This window comes from Myotis yumanensis, unplaced genomic scaffold (assembly GCF_028538775.1).
Source record: "Myotis yumanensis isolate MYYU_CA2020_CCGP unplaced genomic scaffold, mMyoYum1.0.hap1 SCAF_8, whole genome shotgun sequence".
NCBI lineage: Eukaryota > Metazoa > Chordata > Mammalia > Chiroptera > Vespertilionidae > Myotis > Myotis yumanensis.
The window spans coordinates 10,729,407-10,755,925 of NW_027223759.1; the positions used below are offsets into that span (position 1 = coordinate 10,729,407).

Below are 26,519 nucleotides of genomic sequence, written 5' to 3' on the forward strand. Positions count from 1 at the left end.
ACACGACTTGCTTCATAGCCAGTACACTTTAACCAAATATCTGTGAAGCGTTTTCCCCTGCCTCATCTCATTTGATCCTCACAGAAGTCCTGGAGTAGGTAGATAGGACACTCGGTGGAATCTTATTCTCTTTTCATTAGCCAGAAAACAGAGATTTAGAAAGCTTAGACACTTGACCCGCCTGAAAAGAAGAAATGGTGGACCTTGAAAATGACTTCAGGTTTTCTCACTAATCAAACAGTAGTATTTTATGGATAGTCACACTAAGGAAGAAGTTTAAAAAGTTTGAGATGCCCTGGTATATAGTATATACTAAAGTATATGTCTCTAAAAGATAAGGACTCTTCCTCTCTTTCTCTCTACATATATATATATATGTATATGTATATATATATGTATATATCCTATATAATAAAGAGCTAATATGCTAATTAGACTGGATGGCTGAACAGCAGAATGACCTTCCGGACGACCTTCCAGACAAAGCTGGGGCTGCGAGGGCCTACTCTTGCACAAATTTCATGCATCAGGCCTCTAGTATATATGTATATGGAGAATCCCATTATCATGCTTTAAAAGAATTACCAGTAATTTCTTAATGTCATAAAATGTCCAGTGTTTCCATTCTTCCATTTATCTCAATTCTTTTTTCCATAGGTTTGTTCAGATTCACATCCAAACAGAGGTCAAAGAGTATATTTGGTTAACATATATCTTATATTTATTTTTATCTAAAAATTTCTATCCTGTTTCCCCTCAGATAGTTTGTTCTGTAGAGTTTGCCATATTCTGGATTTTGCTGGTTCTATCTCTGTGGTGTGATTTAACATGTCCTTTTATCTCATCTACTTCCTATAAACTGTTAGATTTAGAGGCTTAATTGAGTGAAGATTCAATTTTCATAAAAGTATTTTTTGCAAGAATACTTCGTAAGTTCTGCCTCCTTATTGCTACCTATGTGTCACACCTTTTAGTGATGTTAACTTGATCAGTGGAGTCAGTTTTTTTAGATTATTGTCAATTTTTGCCATTTGAGGAATGTGGGATAGTATTTTACTATTGTTTCAATTTGTATTTCCCTCTTTACTAGTGCAGTTGAACATCTTTTTGTTTGTTAGTTTGATATCCTTTTTCTTTCTGAATTGCCTGTTCTTAGCCTTTGCCCATTTTTCTGTTTGGTTGTTTCTTTATTTAAAAATTTTTTTTATGGTTCTTCATATTCTGCACTTTAATCTTTTGTTATGTGTCTTATAAAATACTGTTTTTCAAACTGTTGTTTTTACTTTACCTTTATTTACGGTGTCTTTTAAATACAGGTTTTACATTTTAATGTCAGCTTTATCAACATTTTAATTCATGATTTGCATTTTTGTTTTTATATTTTAGAAGTTTGCTGTACCCTAGAATAGGATATTCAACTTAAAATCTTTTTTTTTGTTTTATTTTTTTTTTTGTTACAGTAACAACTTTTTTTTTTTTTTTTTTCGCTTAAAGTATTACAAAGGGTATTACATAAGTGTCCTTTTTTCCCCCCCGCCCTTGACAAACCCCTACCCTCCCTTACCCCCCAGTGTCTTATGTCCATTAGTTATGCTTATATGCATGCATACAAGTCCTTCGGTTGATCTCTTACTCCCCTCCCTCCTGCCCCCCAACTCTCTCTGGCCTTCCCACTGCAGTTTGACAATCAGTTTGAGGCAGCTCTGCCTCTGTATCTATTATTGTTCAAAAGTTTGTAATGGTCTTTATTATCCATGAATGAGTGAGATCATGTGGTATTTTTCCTTCATTGACTGGCTTGTTTCACTTAGCATAATGCTCTCCAGTTCCATCCATGATGTTGCAAATGGTAGGAGTTCCTTCTTTTTAACAGCAGCATAGTATTCCATCGTGTAGATGTACCACAGTTTTCTAATCCATTCATCTACTGATGGGCACTTAGGCTGTTTCCAGATCTTAGCTATGGTGAATTGTGCTGCTATGAACATCTGGGTGCATATATCCTTTCTGATTGGTGTTTCTGGTTTCTTGGGATATATTCCTAGAAGTGGGATCACAGGGTCAAATGGGAGTTCCATTTCCAATTTTTTGAGGAACCTCCATACTGCCTTCCATAGTGGCTGCATCAACTTAAAATCTTAACTGTATAGTTTTTACATCTACATATTTGTATTATCTATTACTGTGTAACAAAGTACCCCACACTTGAGACTGAAAACAACAAGCATTTTTTACCTCACAGTTTCTGGGGCTCAGTCGTCCAAGAATGGCTTAGCAGGTGGTTCTGCCTTAGGTTCTCTTACAAGCCTGCAGTGAAGGTGTTGGCTGGAGCTGCGGTCATCTCGTGAGTGCCTGGGATGTCTGCTTCCAAGCTCACAGATGCAGCTGGTAGCAGACCTTATTCCTTGCCACAAGGGTCTCTACACAGAGCTGCCTCGCTATGTGACGCTGATTTTTCCCAGAGAGAGCAATCTAAGAAGGGAGTATTCAAGATGGAAGTCACAGACTTTTAAAATAACCTAATATAAGAAAAAACGTCCTGCCAATTCAGCTATGTTCATTGGAAGTTAGTAAGTCTAGACCATGGTCAAGGGAAGGGAATCACACAAGGACATGAGAACTAGGAGGCAGGGATCAATGGGGGGCATCTTAGTGACTGGTTATCACATTATTCTAACAGCCCAAATAGAAAAAAAGAAATAAGTAATTATAAAAGGAAATATAATTTTAAATGACATTATTTATTCACAAATACAGCGTGTACTAATTTCTATTTATAAAATGGTAAATTTTACTATTAAAATCATATGTATGTTGTAAATACTAGTTGACATTCAGTAAATGTAGTATTTACTCATTTACTTAACATAATGTGGTACATTTGCTAAATATTACAATCAACTTTTAAATTTATTTGTACATTTTTTTAAAATAAGTCGTATTGCTGTATTCTTTCCTTAAAGTTGTGTAACAAAGTATAGATTTTGATATAGCCACCACCAAGTTATTTTTAATCTAGTATCCAGAATGGATAGATACTTGATATAATAGCAGTAGTTGGTCTTGGCCCACAGGGAGTAGAGCCGTGGTAATGGAGTGTCAGTATGGGCCAAGGAGAAGAGGTTTCCAGTTAAAAAAGATCAGTGAGCAGGAAAGCAGGCCTTGTCACCTCTACAAAGCCACTTGTCCAGCCCGGTAAGCTTTCATTTCTTTTATTTCTTTCTTATTAAGTACTTATTTTTGAATAGCTAATATTCACTTTTTAATGTTTTAGCAGCTCCAAAAAATATACAGTGAGATCTGACTTTCTTCTTACTCTTGCTCCCTTATCCCTCTTTAAAGCAGCAACTCTTTTTTTTTTTTAATATATTTTATTGATTTTTTTACAGAGAGGAAGGGAGAGGGATAGAGAGTCAGAAATTTTTAAAATTGCCGAAACCGGTTTGGCTCAGTGGATAGAGCGTCGGCCTGCGGACTGAAAGGTCCCGGGTTCGATTCCGGTCAAGGGCATGTACCTGGGTTGCGGGCACATCCCCAGTAGGAGATGTGCAGGAGGCAGCTGATCGATGTTTCTCTCTCATCGATGTTTCTAACTCTCTATCTCTCTACCTTCCTCTCTGTAAAAAAATCAATAAAATATATTTAAAAAAAAAAAAAAAATTTTTAAAATTGAGATATAATTTACATATATTAGTTTCATGGCTCCTTTTTAATAACATATAATAGTCTATTTATAGATAAATTATCATTTACTTAATTAGACTTGTAAATTTTCAGCTGATTTTTACATAGGGTAATAGATCTAAAACTTTACATGTAACTTGGGAGAAAAATTTCTATATGTGAAGAAATAATTTTTTTAAAATGTATTTTATTGATTTTTTACAGAAAGGAAGGGAGAGGAAAAGAGAGTTAGAAACATCGATGAGAGAGAAACATCAATCAGCTGCCTCCTGCACAGCCCCTACTGGGGATGTGCCCACAACCAAGGTACATGCCCTTGACCAGAATCGAACCTGGGACCCTTCAGTCCGCAGGCCGACGCTCTATCCACTGAGCCAAACTGGTTAGGACTGAGGAAATAATTTTATTCTCTATTTTTCTATAAGTACTTCCTGAGTATCTACTCTGTGCCCAGCAACTACGTTTGGGTGCCATGGGAAGTAGGGAGACTAAAACAGGTATAAGATTTTCCTTAATCATGGAGAACTTAAAATATTGTTGGAGTAGATCAGCAAACAACACCTTTAGAGAACATAATAGTATATAGTATGGATTAGCTAACTATCTTCAGAGAGAGATTATAACCATGCAAACACATTAATAGGACAGAAAGTATGGAAAGCCTGGATGCTGAGGTTTAGATTGAATTTGGATAGAAAGAGAGTTAAAGGAAATAAATTGTAGGCTAAGAGGACTATATAAATAAAGATAGGCATGATTGTATATTTGGTACTAGTATTAGAGGAAAAAGGATGATTTCTCCATTGAAATGATACAACCTTCATAGGAAAAGCAATTTTATATTTGAGGTAATTGAAAGTAACATTAGGTAAAAAGTGCCTTAGCTGGTTTGGCTCACTGGATAGAGTGTCAGCCTGCAGACTGAAGGGTCCTGGGTTCAATTCCAGTCAAAGGCACATGCCTGGGTTGTGGGCTTGATCCCCAGTAGAGGGTCTGCAGGAGGCAGCTGGTGAATGATTCTCATCATTAATGTTTCTCTCTCCCCCTCTCCCTTCCTCTCTGAAATCAATAAAAAAATATCCTGTATAATAATAGAGAAGCATGGTAATTAACTGTAACTTCGCTACCCTTCCCATTGGCTAATCAGCGAGATATGCAAATTAACTGCCAACAAAGATGGCGGCCGGCAGCCAGGCAGCTGAAGCGAGCAGGAGGATTGCTTGCTCCAGTGAGGGAGGAAGCCAAGGTTCCCCACCTGCCGCAGCCCAGCTCTGAGCTCCGGGTGCAACAATGTTGCAATTATAGAAGCTAAACAAACCCAGAAACCTGCTTTCAGCCACCAGCGGGCTCAGAGCTTAGAGCGCCAGTGATGGCAACAGAGTTTCAATTATAGAAGCTAAACAAACCCAGATACCTGCTTTCAGCCAGCCACAGCCTCAGAGCTGGAGCTGGCTCTCAGCTCCAATGACAGCTATAGAAGGTAAATAAATACCAGAATTAAAAAAAAAAAAGAGTCTGGGAGCTTCAGTCGCCCGCCAGCCTGAAAACAGCCCTCAGCCCCTCACCCAGACTGGCCAGGCACCCCAGTGGGGACCCCCACGCTGAAGGGGGGTGACCAGCTGCAAACAGCCATCAGCCCGTCATCCAGGCTGGCCAGGCACCCTAGCGGGACCCCCACCCTGATCCGGGACACCATCCAGGGCAAACCAGCCGGCCCCCACCCATGCACCAGGCCTCTATCCTATATAATAAAAGGGTAATATGCAAACTGACCCTAACAGCAGAAACACTGGGAATGACTGGTCACTATGACACACACTGACCACCAGGGGGCAGACACTCAATGCAGGAGCTGCCCTCTGGTGGTCAGTCGCTCTCACAGCGGGGAGCTCTGCTCAGCCACAGCCAGACTGATGGCTGCCAGTACAGCGGTGGTGGTGGGAGCCTCTCCTGCCTCTTCAGCAGCGCTAAGGATGTGGACTGCAGCTTAGGTCTGCTCCCTGCTGGCAAGTGGGCATCCCCCAAGGGCTGCCAGGCTGCCAGAGGGATGTCTGATTGCCATCTTAGGCCCAATACCCTGGGGGGCAGGCCTAAGCCAGCAGGTGGTCATCCCCTGAGGGGTCCCAGACCGCGAGAGGGCACAGGCCGGGCTGAGGGGCCCCCCCTTCCCCCCCCCGAGTGCACAAATTTTTGTGCACCAGGTCTCTAGTATATATATAAAAAGACTAGGTAAAAAGCTAGAATCATATGGAATGCCTTGAATGCTGCTAAGAAATTTTATTTCATTAAAGAGCAGATAAATTCTTTAGTAGAGAAGTGCAAATGTGAAGAATTATTGTGGCATTGATGTATCAAGTAGATTTAAGTAATGAAAGACTGGATGTCCAGAGGCCAGAGGAGGCTAGTAAAGTAATCCTGGTATGAGATAATGATGGCTTCCAGAAGAATGAAGAAGTGGCAAATTCTGAAAAAAAAAGTTAATATCCAAAAGTATTTAGGTATTTTTACTGAAATTATGGTTATTGTTAATTTGCTAAGTATTATGAAGCACTGAGAATATAGCATGTCTTTCACATAATCCTCTGAATGCTTTCTAGAATAATTGAATTTTTTCTAAATTTTAATGCTTCAAATAAACTTCTGGTTGATAAATTAGGTTTTCTTGAGATTTCAATATAATAAAAAATTCTCTTTCTTCTTATAAAAAGAATTTACATTAAAAAGGTACAAAAGTTTCCTGAATATAGAGTTCCTACAGACCCCAAAATTGATAAGAAAATAATACGAATGGAGCAAGAGAAAGCCTTTAACATGCTAAAGAAGAACTTGGTAGATGCTGGTGGTGTTTTTAGGTATGACATTTATATGATGATATTTTATTTTATAAATTAATTAGCTCCATTTGCAAGAATTCCTTCTGTAAGAGAAATAATAATTATGGTTTCCAGTTATTTTATTAACGGTTTTTATAGGGTGGATGCCTCACTAGTAGTTCCCTAAGTATTAAAATGATTTGATACTGTATAAGCCAGAAGTAAGGAACCTTTTTTCTGCTAAGGGTCATTTGGATATTTATAACATCATTTGCAGGCCATACAAAATTATCAACTTAAAAATTAGCCTGCTAGAGAATTTACTAGTATATGTATATATGCATAACCCATGGATACAGACAATAGAGTTGTGAAGGCTTGGGAGGGGGTGAAGGTGGCGTGGAGGCGATCAATGGGGAAGAAACATGAACAAAGGGGACATATGTAATACTTTCAACAATAAAGATAAATTTTAAAAAAGAGAAACAAAGAAAAAAATTAGCCTGCTATATCTGGTCAAACATTTAATTAACTCACCCCTAATGTCTTGGTAGGAACAGACCAAATGATTTTGTGGGCCTTTTATGGCCTGCAGGCCATACGTTCCCCACCCCTGGTATAAGCCATTGAGTTTATCAGCCAGATATCATGGCTAAATTTTACCAAACAATTCTGTATACCATAAGGAAGTTTTTTTCCAAAATGACAAATACATTTTTAGCAACACATTTCACTATATACTGTATTTAGTACTTTGTTTTAGATACTTACTAAGAGCCAAACTTGTAGTTACTTGAATATTTTTTTAACCCACCTTTGATTACTTGTGGCAGCCAGAAATGCATCCTAAGCCCTAAAATTCTGTTTTATATCTTTTATACTAAGGTTTTAAAATATTTTAAGTTTAATTTAATTTTTTAGTAAATTTATTGTGTGACATTGGTTAATATAATTATATAGATTTCAAGTGGAGTTTTCTGTGATACTTGATATGTATATTACACTATGTGCTCACCATCCAAAGTAAAATCATCTTCTGCCCTCATATTTGGCTCCCTAAGGTCTTAAATAAGAAGAAATATTAGTTTTCTTTTGTGTATAAGTCTAGAATTTGCAATTGTATAATGAGGTCAAGGGTATGGGTCATAGTTTTTGTATGATCTTTAAAAAAACTTTCAGATGTATGAAAAATAAACTCAATAATTAGATCCTTCAGTTTGGAGAACATTGCATATAACTTTTAATTAAGTAGGTTCCATTTTATGCAATATCAGTCATTGCAAACATTTTGTACAAATATATCAATTAAAACAGTATCCTACCAGATCGTTTCATTTTCTTAGCATTTGTTTTGTGCACTGCACTATTGTATGAGCGACCTTTTAGTCTTATTCATTGGGTAACAGGAGCTGGAATGCTGTACAGGCAGTTTGTTGAGCCCCTGTCAGAGACAGTTCTCCCGCATAGCTCAATCTTGTGTCCACTTTTTGGTTGGAAGAATAATAGGTGCAACACAGGGGTTGTAATCTGGGGACAAAATGGTAGACGAGTGGGAAAGTACACAATTCAAAAGATGATGTTATAAAAAGTCTCATTATTTTGAGGTGAAATTTACTTAATAGGAGATTTAAAATACCATTTTCGTATATATTTAAATCCAGTGCCTTCCTTAACTTTAGGGCCATAGTAAAAAGTCTGTTAAAAAAAAAAGATTTTTATGTAATTGGGTTTAAAACTAATCTTAGAAAAGTTAAGCAGAGGGCAATTTAAATTTATGTTTAATATGATATAATAATATATATTTTTTCATAAAGGATTATTCCTTCTCTTGATAAGTATTAACAGATGTAATTATGATTCTTGCCTTTGTCTAGTAATATAATTTTAAATATTTTCTCTTGTTAGGTGGTATGTACAGTTACCTACACAGCAAGCTCATCAGTATCACGAATTGGAGACTCCCTCCCTCCCTTTGTCACCTTCCCCTTTTCCTGTGTCCTCTCTGGAAGAAGAGGAAACTGCAATTAGGGATGAGAATTGTACATTACCCTCACGTCTACATCCTCAAGTAGCACATAAGATTCAAGAATTAGTATCACAAGGAATAGAACAAGTGTATGCAGTAAGGAAACATCTAAGGTATTGTAGAAACAAATTGCTCGAATATGTTTTTCATTTTTGTTTGTTGCTTTAAGTAATACACTTAATATTATAGAAATTTTCAGTAAATATGCCATTAGAGTTCTTTCCACAGTGGCTTCACCCATCTGCATTCCCACCAACAGTGCATGAGGGTTCCCCTTTCTCAGTATACCAACCAATACTTGTTATTTGTTAACTTATTGATGTTAGCCATTCTGATAGTTGTGAGGTGATATCTTATTGTGGTTTTAATTTGCATTTCTCTGATAATTAGTGACATTGAGTATCTTTTCACTTGTCTATTGGCCATTGGTATGTCTGCTTTGAAGAAGTATCTATTCAGGTCATTTTCCCATTTTTTATTTGGATTATTTGTTTTTCTGATGTTGAGTTTTATAAGATCTTTATAAATTTTTTATTAACCCCTAATCAGATGTATTGGTGAATGTGCTCTCCCATTCAGTGAGTTGTGTTTTCATTTTATTGATGGTTACCTTTACTGTGCAAAAACATTTTAGTTGATTTAATCTTATTTGTTTATTTTGTATTTTTATTTTTCCTTGTCTGAGGGGATCGATCAGAAAAAAATACTGCTATAAGAAAGATACTAGATTTTACTGACTATGTTTTCTTGTAGGATTTTTATGGTTTTGAGTTTAACATTTAAGTATGAAACCAAAGATTTTAAAACCTTTAGGTCAAGGTACTTATTTTAAGCTATTTGAAATATAATATATTTTATTACAGCAGAAGAATATGGATAGTTCTTTTGTCTAGTGAAATTTTATATGTAGCACTTTGGTCTAATTTTATTGATACTCAGGATATAATAATTGCTAGTAACTATTATTGTCATGTGGCACTTACCATGTGTGTGCCAGGTGTTATGCTATGTACATGACATGCATGAACTCGTTTATTCTTACTACTATAAAATTGATATATTTTTCCTCGTTCTGCAGATGAGAAAATGGTTAAATAACTAGCTTAAGAGATAGAGGCAGAACTGCAACTTAGGTCTGAATCTACAGCCTGTAGTCTTTGCCATGATTTCTTGTACTTAATTGACCTGTTTGTACTTGTTGTTGTGTAGTCTGATCTGAATAAACTAATGAGTATTTTCTAGGATTATTCCTTAATTAATACATTACTTTATTATTTAGCAGATTTCTTAGACATTTTATATTTATTTTCATTGAGGCATTGTTAGACTAGAACCAGAACTTGGTAAAGCAATCCACTATTTACTAAACCTGAATTTTAAGAACAGGTATAATACAATTCTGCGATATGGTCTACCTAATGTAATGCACAAAATTTTATATATTAATTTCTTTTATGTATCTATTTTTATATAATTATATGGCAATACTGCCTTCTATTTCTATCTTCTGTTTTGTCTACTTGTAACATGCAAGGAGATCATATTTTATATGATATTAATTGATGCCTTTTAGAAGCAACATAACATGATATTTATGCAAATAATCTGAGTGAGAGCCCAAGCTCTCTTACTTACTAGGGAAGCGTACAATTTGGGGCAGATTACTTAACTTCTGCAACCTATCAGTTTCCTTATCCATAAAGTGGGAATGCAAAGGATTATATTAAGGGTTTGAATAGATACTTGATGTGAAGTGTTCAGTGCAGTGCCTGACATAGTAGGCATTCAAAAACATCCTTAAATTGAAAATAGTGATTCCTTTAAATCATAAAAATGTAAAGCTCACTCTAAGATATACAGTTGTTTAACCAATGTAAATATTACATTTCTTTAATTACATGAATTCTATGATTTAAGGTAGGGAAATGAAAATGGAAAAAGTTAAAGTACTTATAAAGCTATAAACCATGTTTTATACTATTTATGCTAAAAAGAGAACCTTCTCTCATGTGATCTAAAGTAAATCGCTAGATTATGTTTTATTCTATTTTATATTACCTACAGAAAATTTGTGGAAAGAGAACTGTTCAAATCTGATGAGGTACCTGAAAGACATAATTTATCCTTTTTTCCAACTGTAAATGATATAAAAAATCACATCCATGAAGTACAGAAATCCTTGAGAAATGGAGATAATGTATCTAACTCAGAGATTATTCCAGCAACGGTATGATTACAACTGTAATTCCTTGTCTTATTACATAATCTTTCTCAGCCTCCATTACTATTTGGACTAATAGGGATGATTGCAATTAGGCCATGTAAGTAACTATGATATAAGAGAAAATAGGGGTATTTTTCTTAAAACGTAAATACTGTGAACTCTTAAATGATGATTTAACTAAATCTATTTTTTGCTTTCACAAGAAGAAAAACCAGTGAATATCCAACTCTGACTATAATAATAGTAATAGTAACTTTATTTAAAAATCAGCTTAGTTTATCTCTGTAAAAAGTATACCTTATTCATTCAACAGACAGTTATTGATTACATGCTATGTATATTTTCCCCTCTTTAAGTAGATGGGTAAATTTAAATAGAATAGTTCACACTTGAATAAACAAAGTAATAATGTTCTATATTCCACCTATGGATATTAACCCTTTGCGGTCCAATGTTATTTTTGGAATTCAAATAGTCTGGTCCAAATTAATTGACGGGATTGAATGTTGAACCAGTTTGCGGTGTAGACCTCAGCCTTGACATTGGACCTGCTCCTAGCGCCTGGTCTGTTGAGTCAGCCTCGACGTTGACCGAAAAGGGTTAAGGTTACTTCATACTGTGGTAGTATCCCTCTGAATATTGGTAATTTCTATGAAAATTTTTCCTGCTCTGAAGAGATTAATATAATTACCCAGAACCTAGTCATTGTAATGCAGGTAGTGATTATGGCATTAAAATATCAGCAACAGTATTCTTTGTTCTCCACATTTTTACTATCCAAATTCAGTAACTGAATAGATTAATAGATTCAGATTTTTTTTGAAGCTAGAGCTACTAGTCTTTGCTATTCAAAACTCTTAATTATTCTTTATCCCAAATTCAGGAATGGAAACAGATTTGGTTAGCAATGATCTTTGCCACCTACACTTTCTAACCAAAGTCTTGCTATCTGAACTTGGGAAGCTAATGCATTTAGTTAGTGAAGTATACTTGTGCTTTGAGAATATAAACAAGTGAAGAGAATAATTACAGACTAAAACATAATTATACTATGATGGAATATGACAGTTGTATTGCTGTTTTAAAATATTTTTTAATATTCTACTGAAGTGAATGTTCCCTTTTTAGCTTCAGTGGACTACAGACAGTGGGAATATTCTCAGAGAGACTGTGACAGTAACATTTGCAGAAGGTAGGTTATCTTAATACCTTTAAAAATATAAAATCAAACAATGTTAAAACTGGAAGACATTTAAGATAGTATCTCATCTAATCAAATTTAATGGATAAGGAAATCATGGCTCAAAGAGAAAAGAGTAACTATGTTAGGACTTATCAAAATAATTCCAGCTATTTAAATTCCCTCTTATAATCAGCTCTTATGCTTCTTTATGATTGAAATTTGAGTCGGATTACTATCACAGTTTACTGTAAAGTTAGGTTAATTCCAGTACTAATACTGAGATACTCTGATCAGGAAACTGATTTTTCTCATATGTTCTAACTCCTGTGTTCTCTCAATAGCCCAAACTTATTTCAACCCCTTTGTTCTCTCTTTTGGAAATGTCTTCTCTCTCTCCTGCATGGCAAACTCCACTCACTACTCAAATAATAATCTCTTTGGCTGTAAGTGCTTTCTTAACTTCACCCCCTGTATAAAGTTAGCTATTTACTCCTTTGTATTTACCTCTTCATTTAACATGGTATCCTTTTGTTTACACATCTGTATCCTTCATTATGATTTGAGCTCCTCAGGGGTACAAGGATTGTATTTTATTCAAATTAATATACCTAGTTCATAGCATGATGCCTGCTAAAAAGTTAACACCTAAAAAATGCTTTAGAATAAATTTATGAATAACTATATACAATACAATTATTTCTTTTTTTTAATCTTTATTGTTCAGATTATTACAGTTGTTCCTCTTTTTGCCCCCATAGCTCCCATCCACCCAGTTCCCACCCCACCCCATGCCCTTATTCCCACCACTGTCCTCATCCGTCTATAGGTATAAAATTGTTGTCCAATCTCTTCCTGCACCCCCCACACCCACTTCCCCCCAAGAATTGTCAGTCCACTCCCTTTCTATGCCCCTGATTCTATTATATTCACTAGTTTATTCTGTTCATCAGATTTTTTATTCACTTGATTTTTAGATTCACTTGTTGATAGATATGTATTTGTTGTCACTTTGTTGTTCATAATTTTTATCTTTACCCATTTCTTCTTCTTCCTCTTCATAAAGAATACCCTTCAGCATTTCATATAATACTGGTTTGGTGGTGATGAACTCCTTTAGCTTTTTTCTTATCTGTAAAGCTCTTTATCTGACCTTCAATTCTAAATGATAGCTTTGCTGAATAAAGTATCTTGGTTGTAGGTTCTTATTATTCATCACTTTGAGTATTTCTTGCCACTCCCTTCTGGCCTGCATAGTTTCTGTTGAGAAATCAGCTGACAGTCGTATGGGTACTCCCTTGTAGGTAATTGAGTCTCTTTCTCTTGCTACTTTTAAGAGTCTCTTTGTCTTTTGCCCTTGGCATTTTAATTATGATGTGTCTTGGTGTGGTCCTCTTTGGATTCCTTTTGTTTGGGGTTCTCTGCGCTTCCTGGACTTGTAAGTCTATTTCTTTCACCAGGTAAGGGAAGTTTCTGTCATTATTTCTTCAAATAGGTTTTCAATATCTTGCTCTCTCTCTTCTTCTGGCACCCCTATAATTCGGATGTTGGTACGCTTGAAGTTGTCCCCTAGGCTCCTTACACTATCTTCATATTTTTGGATTCTTTTTTCTTTTTGCTTTTCGGGTTGGGTGTTTTTTGCTTCTTCATATTTCAGATCTTTGACTTGATTCTTGAGACCCTCTAGTCTGCTGTTGGATCTCTGTACATTATTCTTTATTTCAGTCAGTGTATGCTTAATTTCTGCTTGGTCCTTTTTCATATCCTGGAGGGTCTCACTAAATTTCTCAGATGTTTCTAGAAGATTCTTGAGTAACCTTATAACCATGGTTTTGAACTCTATATCCAGTAGTTTGCTTTCCTCCATTTCTTTCGTTTGTGACATGTTTCTTTGTCTCCACATTTTGGCTGCTTCCCTGTGTTAATAGAGTGGCCTTGTGTGGTAGGTGTCCTATAGGGCCCAGTGGCTCAGCCTCCACAATCACCTGAGGTGGACACTCTTGGTGCACCCCTTTGTGGGCTGTGTTCACAGTCTTGTTGTAGTTAATTAAGCCTTGATTGCTGTTGGTATCACTGGGAGGAATTGACCTCCAGGCCAGTTGGCTGTGAGGACCAGCTATGTCTATAAGGGGAGAACTGCTGTGCTGGAGACACCCTTATGTGGCAGGACTTGCTTCAGTGAGGCTTTGGTGCTCACTGAGTCTGCCCCTTGAGTGTATCGCTTATGGATGTGAAGAGTTGTAATCTGGTATAGTCTCACACTGACCACTGGGTACACTGGCTCTTGGATCTCTAAGGAGGTGCAAAGTCAGCCACTCCCGGAGGCCACCCAGCAGGAGCTACAGAGAGACCTGCAGATTCCTCCTTTGTTTGGGGTTTGGAAGTGCCCAGATGAGGCGCAGCTGTGAATCAAGGCAGGCTGCTGCTGTGGAGCCTTGGGCCTTCTTTTGGAAGTTTTGGAGCTCTCTGACCCAGCTGCAGTTTGTTAGGTTAGGCTGTGAAAGAACAGGCCATTCATATGCAAAAGCCGCTGCGCACAGCTTGGGTGGGGTTGTAAATTGGGTGGGGCAGTGTCTCAGGGAATCACCAGAGCGAGCAAACAGCAATGGCTGCCAGTCAGCCCTGCGCCGGGAGGTTCCTGCATCTCCTTGTCTCAGCATTCCATGCCCCGACGCAGGAACAATGATCGCTGCTGCAAGCACCTCTGAGAGAAAGCCACCCTCGTGTTCCTGTTCCGATGCTAGACAGTCCAGTTTCTCCCTGTATGAGTCTGGGTCCCCAGGGTCTCGCCGGGAACTGGAGTTCAGAGCAATAGGGAGCTTGTATCTCCCTCCCGATGGAAAAAAACAGCAGCGCACCCAGTTGCCAGCCTGTTTCGCACATGCCTCCACACTTCCGCCCCTCCTACCAGTCTCATTGTGCTTTTTTCTTTCCTTTTGGTTGTAGAACTTCCACTCAGCCAGCTTTCCCATGGTTCTGGATGATATTTGTTTTGTCTTTAGTTGTAGTTTTGATGTGGTTGTGAGAGGCAGCAAGTACAGGTGTTTACCTATGCCGCCATCTTGGTTCTCTCACAATTACTTCTTTATTCTTGGGCATATTAACCTTTGAGTCACTGACTACAGATAACTTTCAAATTCTTTAGCATTATTCATTTGTTCTGTGCATATTTCACTCAAGGTGATAAATGGCAGGCCTAATGGAGAACAAGTAAGTTTCTTAATTAAATTGAAAGTTTAGCAAGAGAAAAAGATACCAAACAATATGTTCTAATTAATCACTATTAGGGAAAGCATCATGAGAGAGTTTTGCAAAATTTTGTGGCAATAGTGATAGAGACATATAACAGTCCAGGGAGTAGGGAAGTGACACTTGAGAAAGTGACTTTTAGACTAAGAACTGAAGAATAAATAGGAATTTGACCATCAAAGGAATAGCATGTTCGAAGGCTAAGCAAGAAAGAGCTTGTCATATTCAAGGAATTAAGAGAGTTAGTGTGGTTTTCAGCATAGATAATGCTTGGAGATAAAATTGAATAAGCAAAACAGGTCTAGGAGGCTCTTTCAGCTGTGCCTTTGAAATATGACGCTGGTTTAACAGGGGGCATTCATATTGGAGGTGGACAGATTTAAGAGTTATTTTAAAAGTAGAACTAAAGGCCTTGGTTATCAATTGAATAGGTGCATGAGGTAAAAGAGTGGGAATAATCTAGAATGATTCCCGAGTTTCTTCCATGAGCAGCTGACAAATAGAGGCATTTACTGAACTCAGTAACACTGGCATAAGAATAGGTATTGGTGACCACAGGGGAGAGTGAAAAAGATCATGAGATCAGGTTTGGAAAGCTTTCGTATCAGAGCCCTTTCAGTAGAGTGGATTGGGTGGAAGCCATGTGGGTGGATGAAGAATGAATGGGAGATGAAGAAATAGAGACAGTGTGGCCTACATATTCAAGAAGTTTGCTATGAAGGGTTTATGGGGTTGAGAGAAGGCATTTTAAGACAGGAGAGATCTGAAGAAATAGGTGAAGATGAAGATATTTGATAGCTTTGGTGGTGGGAAGTTGAAGAAATTTCTATCTGATAGCTTTTCTTTTCTCTTTAAAGTAAGAGTGCTAAAAATGAGAGATCTCAGGAAGGGTGGCCAAGATTTTAAGACAATGGAGATTAGATACCATTCCTAATACAGAGAAAGAGAAACATTGTAAGGTTGTCACATACAGGTGACTGTCAGGTTGATGTTGATGATCATGAATTGGTTTTGGTAGTAGCCGTGAGTTTCTTCTTCAGTGGCATTTGGCTTCACATGTATAGGCAGTGGAAGCCATTTTCATCCAGAGTTAGGGTTTTACTATGTGGGTATGACCCAAGGACAGAGAGACAAGGGGGTTCAGGATATTTCCAAGAGTGTGGCTAAAATTATAAACCCAGCACGCTAAGCTGGATGGGGAGATAACTTTATTAAGAAAGAGGTTGATAGATCTGAAGAAAACTGAGGAATCACTTGACTGGAGGTTCACATGAGGTTGAAGAACAATTTGTAATGGAGTACCTGAGCAAAAATACCTGGGAGGATAAGAAGTTGTGATCAGAGAATGGGATGTTTGAATTAGAGATTTTAGATGTAGAATAGTCCAGGGTATGACCATAGTAGTCATAGCAGAATGAAGTAGAAGGACAATTAGAAATGAAAAAGGCAAGAAATGTGAGAGTCCTATTTAATCCTCTCAGTAGTCCTTTGAGGAAGATTCCCTTATTATCCTTATTTTACAGATGAGGAAACTGAAGTTTAGAAATTGGGTTAAATAGCATGTTGAAGGTTACAGAAAAAAGCCATCCTTGTCTGACACCAGTGCCATTTATGAAAGCAATAAATGGCTGTTGGTAATTGGTTTTTGATTGATTTAAAATGATGGATATACTTGGGTTAACATAAGAATTACATGAGAAGGAATCAAATTCCCTAAGGACAATTTACTTTACAAATTGAAATATTGAGAAAACATTTGTTCCTTAATGAATTATTGAAAGAAATTTTATACTGTTATTATTGAGGCCCTACTTTATACCAGGCATTGTCCTAGGGCTACCAAAGATGAGTTAAGTTTGGTCCGTATAATTGAGAGGTTCAATAGTTTTCTCAGATTTAGAGAAGTTTAGGTATGATCCAGAATCATGGCATGGAAAATGGACTTGATTAGAGTTACAGATGTAGAGTCTTTCAAGGAAAAAAAAAAATTATTTCCTTTTCCAGTATATCCTAGATGTACTGAATTAAATTTAATAGAGGTTGAACCTAGGAATTTATATATTTTTAAAATTCCCTTAGTGATTCTGATAATCTACCAAGTTCTGAAAATAGTGGACTAGATAACTTCTTAAAGTTCTTTTCAAACCTTTGACATTATTTCATGATAGTTAAGGTTGTAATTAAGTCTAGTATCCTAGAAGCCGTACATTTTTTTGTTTTAATAGTTTATTTTTTATATAATTTAGGAAATTCACCAGAAGAATCGTCTACCACCAAAGTGGAAACAAATCAGACAAGGGGTTCTTTGTCTCCAGAATCAGCCCATTTGCTCTCCTCCTCACATTCTTCATTTCAGCCAAAAATATTCACACAACTACAGGTAGAAATTCAGTAAAATAGCCAAATTTGAGACCTTTTTCTTCTTTCTTCAACCTCCCTTCCCCTCCTCCTCCTCTTCCTCCTCTTCTTACAGATTGGTTATAGAATTATAATAATGATCAAAGATGTTTTCATTGTTAATTTCCTGACTTTTTGTATCTTGATTTAAAATGATAATTTAAACAGTACATTTTGAAAAAGTTTGAGTGGACTATGCATGCAATAAAATTTAGTTTTCCTACTTTTCCTTTGGTTCTTATTTCTGTCCTCACATAATATTTGTTTACAACTGTACTCTTATATTTTATTTCGATTTTGTGTCAAAAGAATAATATAGCCTATGAGAACTTTTATATAGTAAATTCAAACGTTTTGATGTAACTCTTTTTGATTTAAAAGGGTTTACAGTTGCAACCAAGATTCACTTCTCCTGATGAATCACCGGCTCTGATATCAGTAAATGACCACCTCTCCTCTAGTCCTTCAAGACTTCTGGATTCAATACGAAGTACTGTAATAAATAATAATTCTCTACAGTGTGGTCAAAGTCATGGCCTTCAAACAGATACATGCCTTACCCCAAACAACAGTATTGCCTCTACCATGGGTAACCTTCCAGCACCAGATCAAAATGTGGCTGCAGTGGATCAGCTGGTGGACGTTGGAGATGCTGAGGATACAGAGAATCTGGAAGGAAGTGTTCATCGGTTTCTGTTGGGAAATGTACAGACCATTCCAATACAAATTATAGACAGCCACCCACCTCTTAGTAAGTTAAAATCATCTTAAGATTTTTTTTTTAAACACTTTATGAGCTGTCGTCACTACACTACAGAAAAAAAAACTATCATTTCTACTCAGTGGGTTTATAATATGTAAAGAAATCAAGTAAAGCTATGAGAAAAAGGGAAAACATTTTATGAGCATATGTTTTAATAGCAAACTTATTTTTTTTTTCAACTGTAATTATTCATTAATTACCTATTTTTACATGGAAAATCTGTGGTGATGTTAGATCAGGAAAATCTATGGTGATGTTAGAATTCATGAAAAATTAAACTTTAAAGGGAAAACTAGTGAAAAGGTTATTATAGAAAAATTAATATGCACATAATGAAAATGGAATGAAGTGGGCAGATATAAAGATTTAAAGGAAAATTTTGAGTTATAGACTTAAATGTTGAGTTCTGTGGAATTTGAAAGGGGACTTGGGTATAATACATGACTTTGTTACCTTCACTTTGTAATGAGCCCAGTCAACATAGTAATAGACTGTTAACTCCTACTTGACCTATGTCACTTCTTTTTCCACTAATTGTTCTGGATTGGGCAGTTTAGTGGGAAAAGATTTGCAGTTTGCTTTGAAAAGCAAAATCTTCATAGAAATTATCCTTAGAACATATATTTTCCCTACATTTTTAATCATCATTCTTCCAGGTAAGGAAAAGTGTGAAGTAGTTCCTTCCAGAAAGTAATTATTGTCTTTTAAATTTATTTGAAATATTATTTTTTTGGGGGGTGGTTAATCCTCACCCTAGGATATTTTTCCATTGATCTACTGGGGATCGGCCCGCAACCTGGCCATGTGCCCTTGACTGAAATTGAACCTGGGACCCTTCAGTCTACAGGCTGACGCTCTAGCCACTGAGAAACACCAGCCAGGGCTATTCTGAAATATTTTAGATCAGCAAACACATAGCTCATGCAGAACTATTGTTTTAAGTTGTGGTATTTTTTCTAAAGTACTTACATAGTGAAGTTTCTATAGAGAGGGAACATTTTCTTAATATATGACTACATGTGAAAACCATAGGGAAATGGAAACACATTTGTGAATTTATGATACATATGCCTGCTGTTTGCAAAACAAGTTATTTTGAAATAATGGGAGGCTTCTTAACTTTCAGTCACAGATGCTTTTACAGTTATGTTTAAATATTAGTTATTCCTTATAATTTTATCACATTATGGACTACGTTTTTGTCAAAGTATCTTTAGAGGAGAATAACTTCATAGCTTTCTTGTCTCTCCCTTTTTTCATTACTTGAAGCAAACTGAAGGAATGTAACATGAATGGCTATTAAGATGTCAGAAGCACTAAATTCTCAAATATACCAACTGCTTTTCTAAGTTACGTAGTTCTTTTTTCCAAACTATTGTTTTATGCTTTGCTTCTAATTTATATAATTCTAAAGATCCCTGTGTTATAAATTATATTAACCTTTAGGGTTTTTCTTTTATTTTTTGTTTTAAAGTTGAAGAAAACCCAGAAGGTACCATTTCTGTGAACCAAGTTAAACAGGAACCCAAAGAACCAGCATTGTCTATGGAAGCAAAAAAAATTTTTGGACTATAAGAAATTATCTGCTACATAAATTGTTGAAGCTTTCCAGAACTGTACAACTCTGGTGACTTCTGATGTCATAGAAAAGAAGGTGAATATTGTCAAACCTCAGCAATGTGATAAGTGGACTGAAGACTGATTTGATGAGTAGCTTTTATTTAAAACTGATATTTGTTGCCAATTTTATATTTTTACTTTAAGAGATATTTTACACTTCTTATTTTGTATAATTCTTATGCTTTTTGGGTATCTGATAAGGCCAGTATTTCAAAAGGCTATCTGAACTTATCCATGGTAATATAGCTTGAACACAAATAGTTATCTAACTTATTCCCTGGAAATACCTAATTTTGGCTCTTAAAAAATGAAAAAGAACAAAATACTCTGTGTGCGTGCGTGTGTGTGTGTGTGTGTGTGCGTGCGCGCGCGTGCGTGTGTGGTGCTTTTAAAAATTTCTAAAAGAATTTATTCCCTCTTTAAAGTTGTGAAGAAATATTTTAAATTGGCAGATAGGTGAGAGGAGATTTGTAGTCTCTCATTTGGAAAAATAAACAATAGATTTTACTTCATAACACGAAGCCCAGCACTCACATCTGTGGAAACTGTGTATAGTTGCATTTTAGCGTCTTTCATTCTGATTTTTATACTTGTAACTCAAACCAATAGCACACTAATGGTAATCTAGTAGAAATTTATAGGATCTTGGTAAGTACTGAGAATTTCAACTTGAATTAATCAGATAAGCAACAGAAATTAATGTATATTACATGGATTTATGCAGTATTGTAATACAACTCTACCTATGGGTAGAAAAATGTAGAAATGGAAAGAATTCTGAAAGAATAATAGAATTCCATGGTATTTACAGATAATTTGGGGAACTTTTTTATATCAGCAGAGGATTCCTTCTTATTTTATACTGAAGATTCAGCTCTGGTTAGGAAAGGATTTGAGTTGTATTTATTTTTTTATGCCAAAGTTTTTACTGAATTGATGGTATTAGAATTTATAGTACTTAAAGGTAAATATTAATAGTTTAAAATTTAGTTTATATTAAAACTAAAACAACTGATGTGTTATATATATTTGCTTGTTGAGTAAGTACATTTACTTCAAATATTCAATATAAGCTTCTGTTTTCTGGAAAGTCAATTATAACTATCAAGAAATCAACTTAAAGACTTGTTTCCTTCAGAGACCATCTCTGGGTATATTTAAAAGTAATAAGATTTTCAAATGGATTTTAATGTTTAACACTTAAAGCATGTGCAATATAATATGGAATTTAACCATAATACTTCATATGAGTATGAATTTTCTTTCCTTTTCTAAGTCCAATCTCCCATTTTTAATTCACTTTAATAGTTTCAGGTTCACAACATGTATAAGTATAAAGCACTGTTATATTAGGTGGAATTTTAAAATTCCTTGCTCTTTAGATTTGTATCCTATTTAATATAAAATTTATTATTTAAACCCCTATTTAATGCAAAATTAATATTCAATTACATATGTGATTTTTAATAAGACTTGCTTATCATTTTCCTAATAAATGAAAATATTTGATACCAGCATTTATAGATAGGCTGCCAGATCTGTTATGTTATGCTAAGTTAAACACAACTGTTAGTTACCTCAAACCCAGATTTCTCTTAGTCTGTGTGTACTAAGGGAATAAGTCCAAATTAATTTGTAGTTTAGTGTTCCATTGTAGGTAATGTTCTTTTCATTTGTTATTTCTACTTTTTATGGAACATTTTTGCAATATTTTATATAATCTTCACCTTTCATTAATGATAATAATTTATTATTAAATATTTTACCAATTGAACTGTATTTCTTTGGAAACATTCCTTTATTTTTTGATGTTGAGTTGCTAAGGAGAAATGCTTGTTAAGATACAAACTCCAGTCAGTTATGGATGAGGATGAGAGATGTCCAAGGATTCAGAGTTAATCAAGAACAAAACATAGTTTAGAAATATTTCTCTCACTTTATTCTCTGTGAATGTCTCTTTTTTAAAAAAAATTTTTGATTTCAGAGAGGGAGGGAGAGGGAGAGAGAGATTGAAACATCAATGATGAGAGAGAATCATTGATCGGCTGCCTCCTGTATGCCCCCTACTGGGGATCAAGCCCGCAACCCAGGCATGTACCCTGACCCAGAATGGAACTGTGACCTCCTGGCCATAGGTCGACGCTCAACCACTGAGCCATGCTGGCCGGGCTGTGAACGTCTCTTCAGATACTGTTTTTTTTCTCTTTTATTATGAGGATAGAAAGTTACCGTGCATTCTCCCCACAAACAAAAAACAAAAGAAAAGAAAAGTGGATGAAGGAAGTTTAAATTCCTAATTATATACTCTTTTGGTTTTTAGGTAGAAACTGGAACTATCAATATTTTCATGTAAGTATTTCAATGAGTAGCTCTTTAAAAATGGTTTTTAAATTAGTTTTAAAAAGTTCATTTGTCCTCTAAATGCATATTCAGTCACAATATATCAGTATTGTATTTTAAAGGTGCTTAGTATCACTTTTTTAAAAGTACGTTTACATATTTTAAATATTCAGTTATCTTTTAAATGTGCAGGATGTTGAATACAAGTGCATAAAATTTTCGGTATCTTTATTTGGCATTCTCCTAACAGCTCTACAGCAAAGTTGGATAAATGCTCTTTTGTGTCATGTATCACAAGGTCCAATATCTGTAGTAGTAAGTTGGACATTCAGAATAAGCGCTTAGAAATTCATAATTACAGATGAGCTTTTTTCTTCATTGTAGTTTTTATGTTCCAAGTCTCCAAGTGAACTTTATATACACTACAATGAATTATAGATAAACATAGCTATGGTGAGCATTTTCCTAAATACTGATTTTCTATATAAGCAGTTAACTTACTTAAAAGAAAAAAATGTTTATGCTTATACCAGGTAAATATTTTCTAAAAGTTACAAAAGTGACGGAAATCAGATTTTGGGGTCTGGTCCTGCATTAAAGTTTCTAATTTTGAGGTTCATCAGCTTGTATTTTATCTTTATATTCTGTCAAAGTACATACTTAATCATGTGAGTATGAGAAAGTTGTCATTTAATTTGTACCAGGATTTTTTTAAAAAGTTTTAAAAGTGTGTGTGTGTATATATATGTATATAGTAACTTAATGTATAGTGTCCTTGGTATAATGTAATTTTTTCATTAAAATGCTGTGCTTTTTTTCTTAAACTTGTTAGTTTTCTTTTTATACTTTGGGGATAGTGGTGATTTTGTTCATTTTGAAGATGCTGAATAAATACTTTAATATCTGAGAATTCTGGTAGTAGATTTATGTTTAATTTGGAATCTGAAAGTTTTTAAGCATAACTACGAGTAATAACTGTTATCATTACATTTGGGGAGAATATATATATTCCTCTCAGCTCAGCCAACCCTCAACATTTTAAAACAATGTGCAAAGTAAGGCATTAGTAATTCCTTTTCCCCACATTTTGGTGCTGTGACATTTTCAAGTATAGCATTATATTTTTTGAGTAATGACAGAGTATGCTTTTTAAAAAGGAGGCAGCATTAATTTTTCCCTCTTTGCTTTATTCCCCCATAATTCCACTCTGCCTGTTTTTCAGGATCATAGAAAATCTTTCTCCCTCCAGAAGATTTACTCTTTTTCATCAGCTGATTTAGGCTTTAGACATCTTAAATGGTGTATTGTTTTGATTCTGAATATCTGCATTTCTACTTAATTAACATAGTTGTAATGGCAAAGCCTTAGTATTTTGCCACATATATATTAACTATGAATTCTGTTTTTAAATATTAAAAATATTTGTTATTGAGTGAATTGTTAAAACTTCAGGAATAAAACCAGAATTTTTAAAAAACTCACTTATTAATGAATCCTAAACTGATTCATGAGAAAAATTAATAAATTGTATGGTTAATATGGAAAACCTTTGAGAATGTGATATGGGTGTAATAAGAGTGCAGGAGAGATGTTGTCTAAGGGTACAAGCTTACAACCAAACTCCTGAAGATCTAATGTACAGCACAGTGATTATAGTCAACAATACAGTGATTATAGTCAACAATACAGTGATTATAGTCAACAATACTGTGCTAAATTTCAAAGCTGTTCAGAGACTAGATATTAATTGTTCTCACCACGAAAAAAAAAATTTTGTGATGAGGCAGAGGTATTAGCTAACACTATGATGGTAATCATATTGTCCTATATAATAAAAGCCTAATATGCTAAGTGTTCGGTCAGCCATTCAACCAATCAAAGCATAATTGCTAATGATATGCTAAGGCAGCTCAACCACTTGCTATGATGTGCACTGACCACCAGGGGGCAGACGCTCCAACCGGTAGGTTAGCTTGCTGCTGGGCTCCGGCCAATCGGGACTGAGCGAGAAGGGCCAGACATGCCCTGGAGCCCTCCCGCAGTCCCTCCCCGGTTGGCCAACCTCCCGCGTCTGTCCCCGGCCCTGATCGTGTACTGGTGGGGTCCCTCTGCCTGGCCTGCACCCTCTCGCAATCTGGGACCCCTCGTGGGATGTCAGAGAGCTGGTTTTGGCCCAATCTCACAGGCCAGGCCAAGGGACCCCACTGGTGCATGAATTCGTGCACTGGGCCTCTAGTGATACATAAATTATAAAATCAGTATATTATATACCTTAAACTCAGACAATGTTTTATGTTAATTATATCTTCATAAAAATGAATTCTAAAACCAGAGGGAAAAGGGGGAGGCAGATACCAGCAGTTTTTAATTTAAATATCTTTTCTGAGGTATAATTGACATATAATAAACTGCACATATTTAAAGTGTACAATTTGATAAGTTTTTTTAAAAATATATTTTATTGATTTTTTACAGAGAGGAAGGGAGAGGGATAGAGAGTTAGAAACATCGATGAGAGAGAAACATCGATCAGCTGCCTCCTGCACAGCCCCTATTGGGGGTGTGCCCACAACCGAGGTACATGCCCTTGGCTGGAATCGAATCTGGGACCCTTCAGTCCACAGGCCGACGCTCTATCCACTGAGCCAAACCAGGGCCAATTTGATAAGCTTTGATATATGTATACATATATCCAACCATCATTCCAGTTAAGATAATGAACATATCTATCACCCCCAAAAGATTCCTAGTGTTCCTTTGTAATCAATCCATCCCCACTTTTCCTTTACTCCCACACCCACCCCACCGTCCCCAAACATACCAAACTGCTTTCTGTCACTAAAGATCAATTTGCTTTGTCAATTTTATAAAATGAAATCATATAGTATGAACATTTTTATTTGACTTTTATCAATCAGCATAGTTATTTTGGAATTTATGTCACAGGGTGAACAATTTATTCCATTTTACTACTGAGTAGTATCTGATTGTATGAATATACCATAATTTGCTTATTCATTCACCTGTTGATGGACATCTGGGTTGTTTATGGTTCTTGGCTATTACAAATAAAGCTGCTATAAACATTTGTGTAAGTCTTTGTATGGATACATACTTTCATTTCTCTTGGGTAATAAATAGGCCTGGAATGGCTAGGTTATATGTTAAGTATATATTTAACCTTTTAAGAAAATTTCAACTGATTTTTCAAAGTGGCTGTAGCCTTTTATATTTCTGTCAAGAATGTATGAGAGTTACAGGTGCTCTCTATCCTAGCCAACATTAGGTATAGACAGGCTTTTAAATTTTAGGCATTCTGATAGGTGTGTAGTAATAATATACTAGTAACAACCACATAAGTCATTGTGGTTTTAATGTTCATTTCTCTAATGAACACTGTTGAGCATTTTTTCATGTTTTGTTTTGTTTTTTGCCAACTGTATATCTTCTTTAGTGAAGTGTCTGTTTGAATCTTTTACCCATTCTTCAGCTGAATTGTTTTCTTATTATAGAGGTTTAAAAAGTGTATTCTAAATACAAGTCCATTATTAGAATGTGATTTACAAATATTTTTTTTCTGGTCATAGCTTATCTTTCACCTCTCTTAACAGGATCTCTCAAAGGGCAGAAGTTCCTGATTGTGAAAAAGTCCAATTTATCTTCTCATAAAATTAAATTTATTAGGATGGCATTGGTCAATAAGATTATATAGGTTTCAATTGTACCTTTCTATGATACATGATTTGTATATTGCATCGTGTGCCACCACCCACAGTCAAATCATCTTCCATCACCATATATTAGTATTTGGCCCTGTTTATCTTTTACTAGTCTCCATTCCTCTTCCCTCGTAACCACCATATGGTTATCTGTGTCTATGAGTTTCAGTGTTATATCCCACATATGAGTGAAATCATATTGTTCTTAGTTTTTTCTGACTGACTTATTTTGCTTAGCATAATATTCTCAAGGTCCTTTCATGTTGCAAAATGGCAGGCAGTATTGCATCTTTTCTTACGGCTGAGTAGTATTCCATTGTACATATGTACCACATCTTAATCTAGTCATCTATCAAAGGACACTTTGGTTGTCTCCATGTCTTGGCCACCGTGAATAATGCTCCAATGAACATAGGGGTGCATATATCTTTGAGAATAAATGTTTTCAAATTTTTCAGGTAGATACCCAAAAGAGGGATTGCTGGGTCATATGGTAACTCTATT

At 35.6% G+C, this 26,519-nt stretch overlaps 1 protein-coding gene across 1 annotated transcript in view; it reads left to right on the top strand.

Moving 5' to 3' along the window:
* CARF (calcium responsive transcription factor) overlaps positions 1–26,519 on the top strand; it is a 55,388-nt gene that overhangs the window by 19,326 nt on the left and 9,543 nt on the right. Inside the window, 10 exon segments of the mRNA XM_070421883.1 lie at positions 3,075–3,195; positions 6,393–6,536; positions 8,403–8,636; positions 10,588–10,750; positions 11,876–11,939; positions 17,423–17,556; positions 17,955–18,324; positions 19,811–19,899; positions 19,901–19,990; positions 22,277–22,305. Of these exon segments, the coding sequence (XP_070277984.1) occupies positions 3,075–3,195; positions 6,393–6,536; positions 8,403–8,636; positions 10,588–10,750; positions 11,876–11,939; positions 17,423–17,556; positions 17,955–18,324; positions 19,811–19,899; positions 19,901–19,930 (1,349 nt within the window). The 3' untranslated portion in view covers positions 19,931–19,990; positions 22,277–22,305.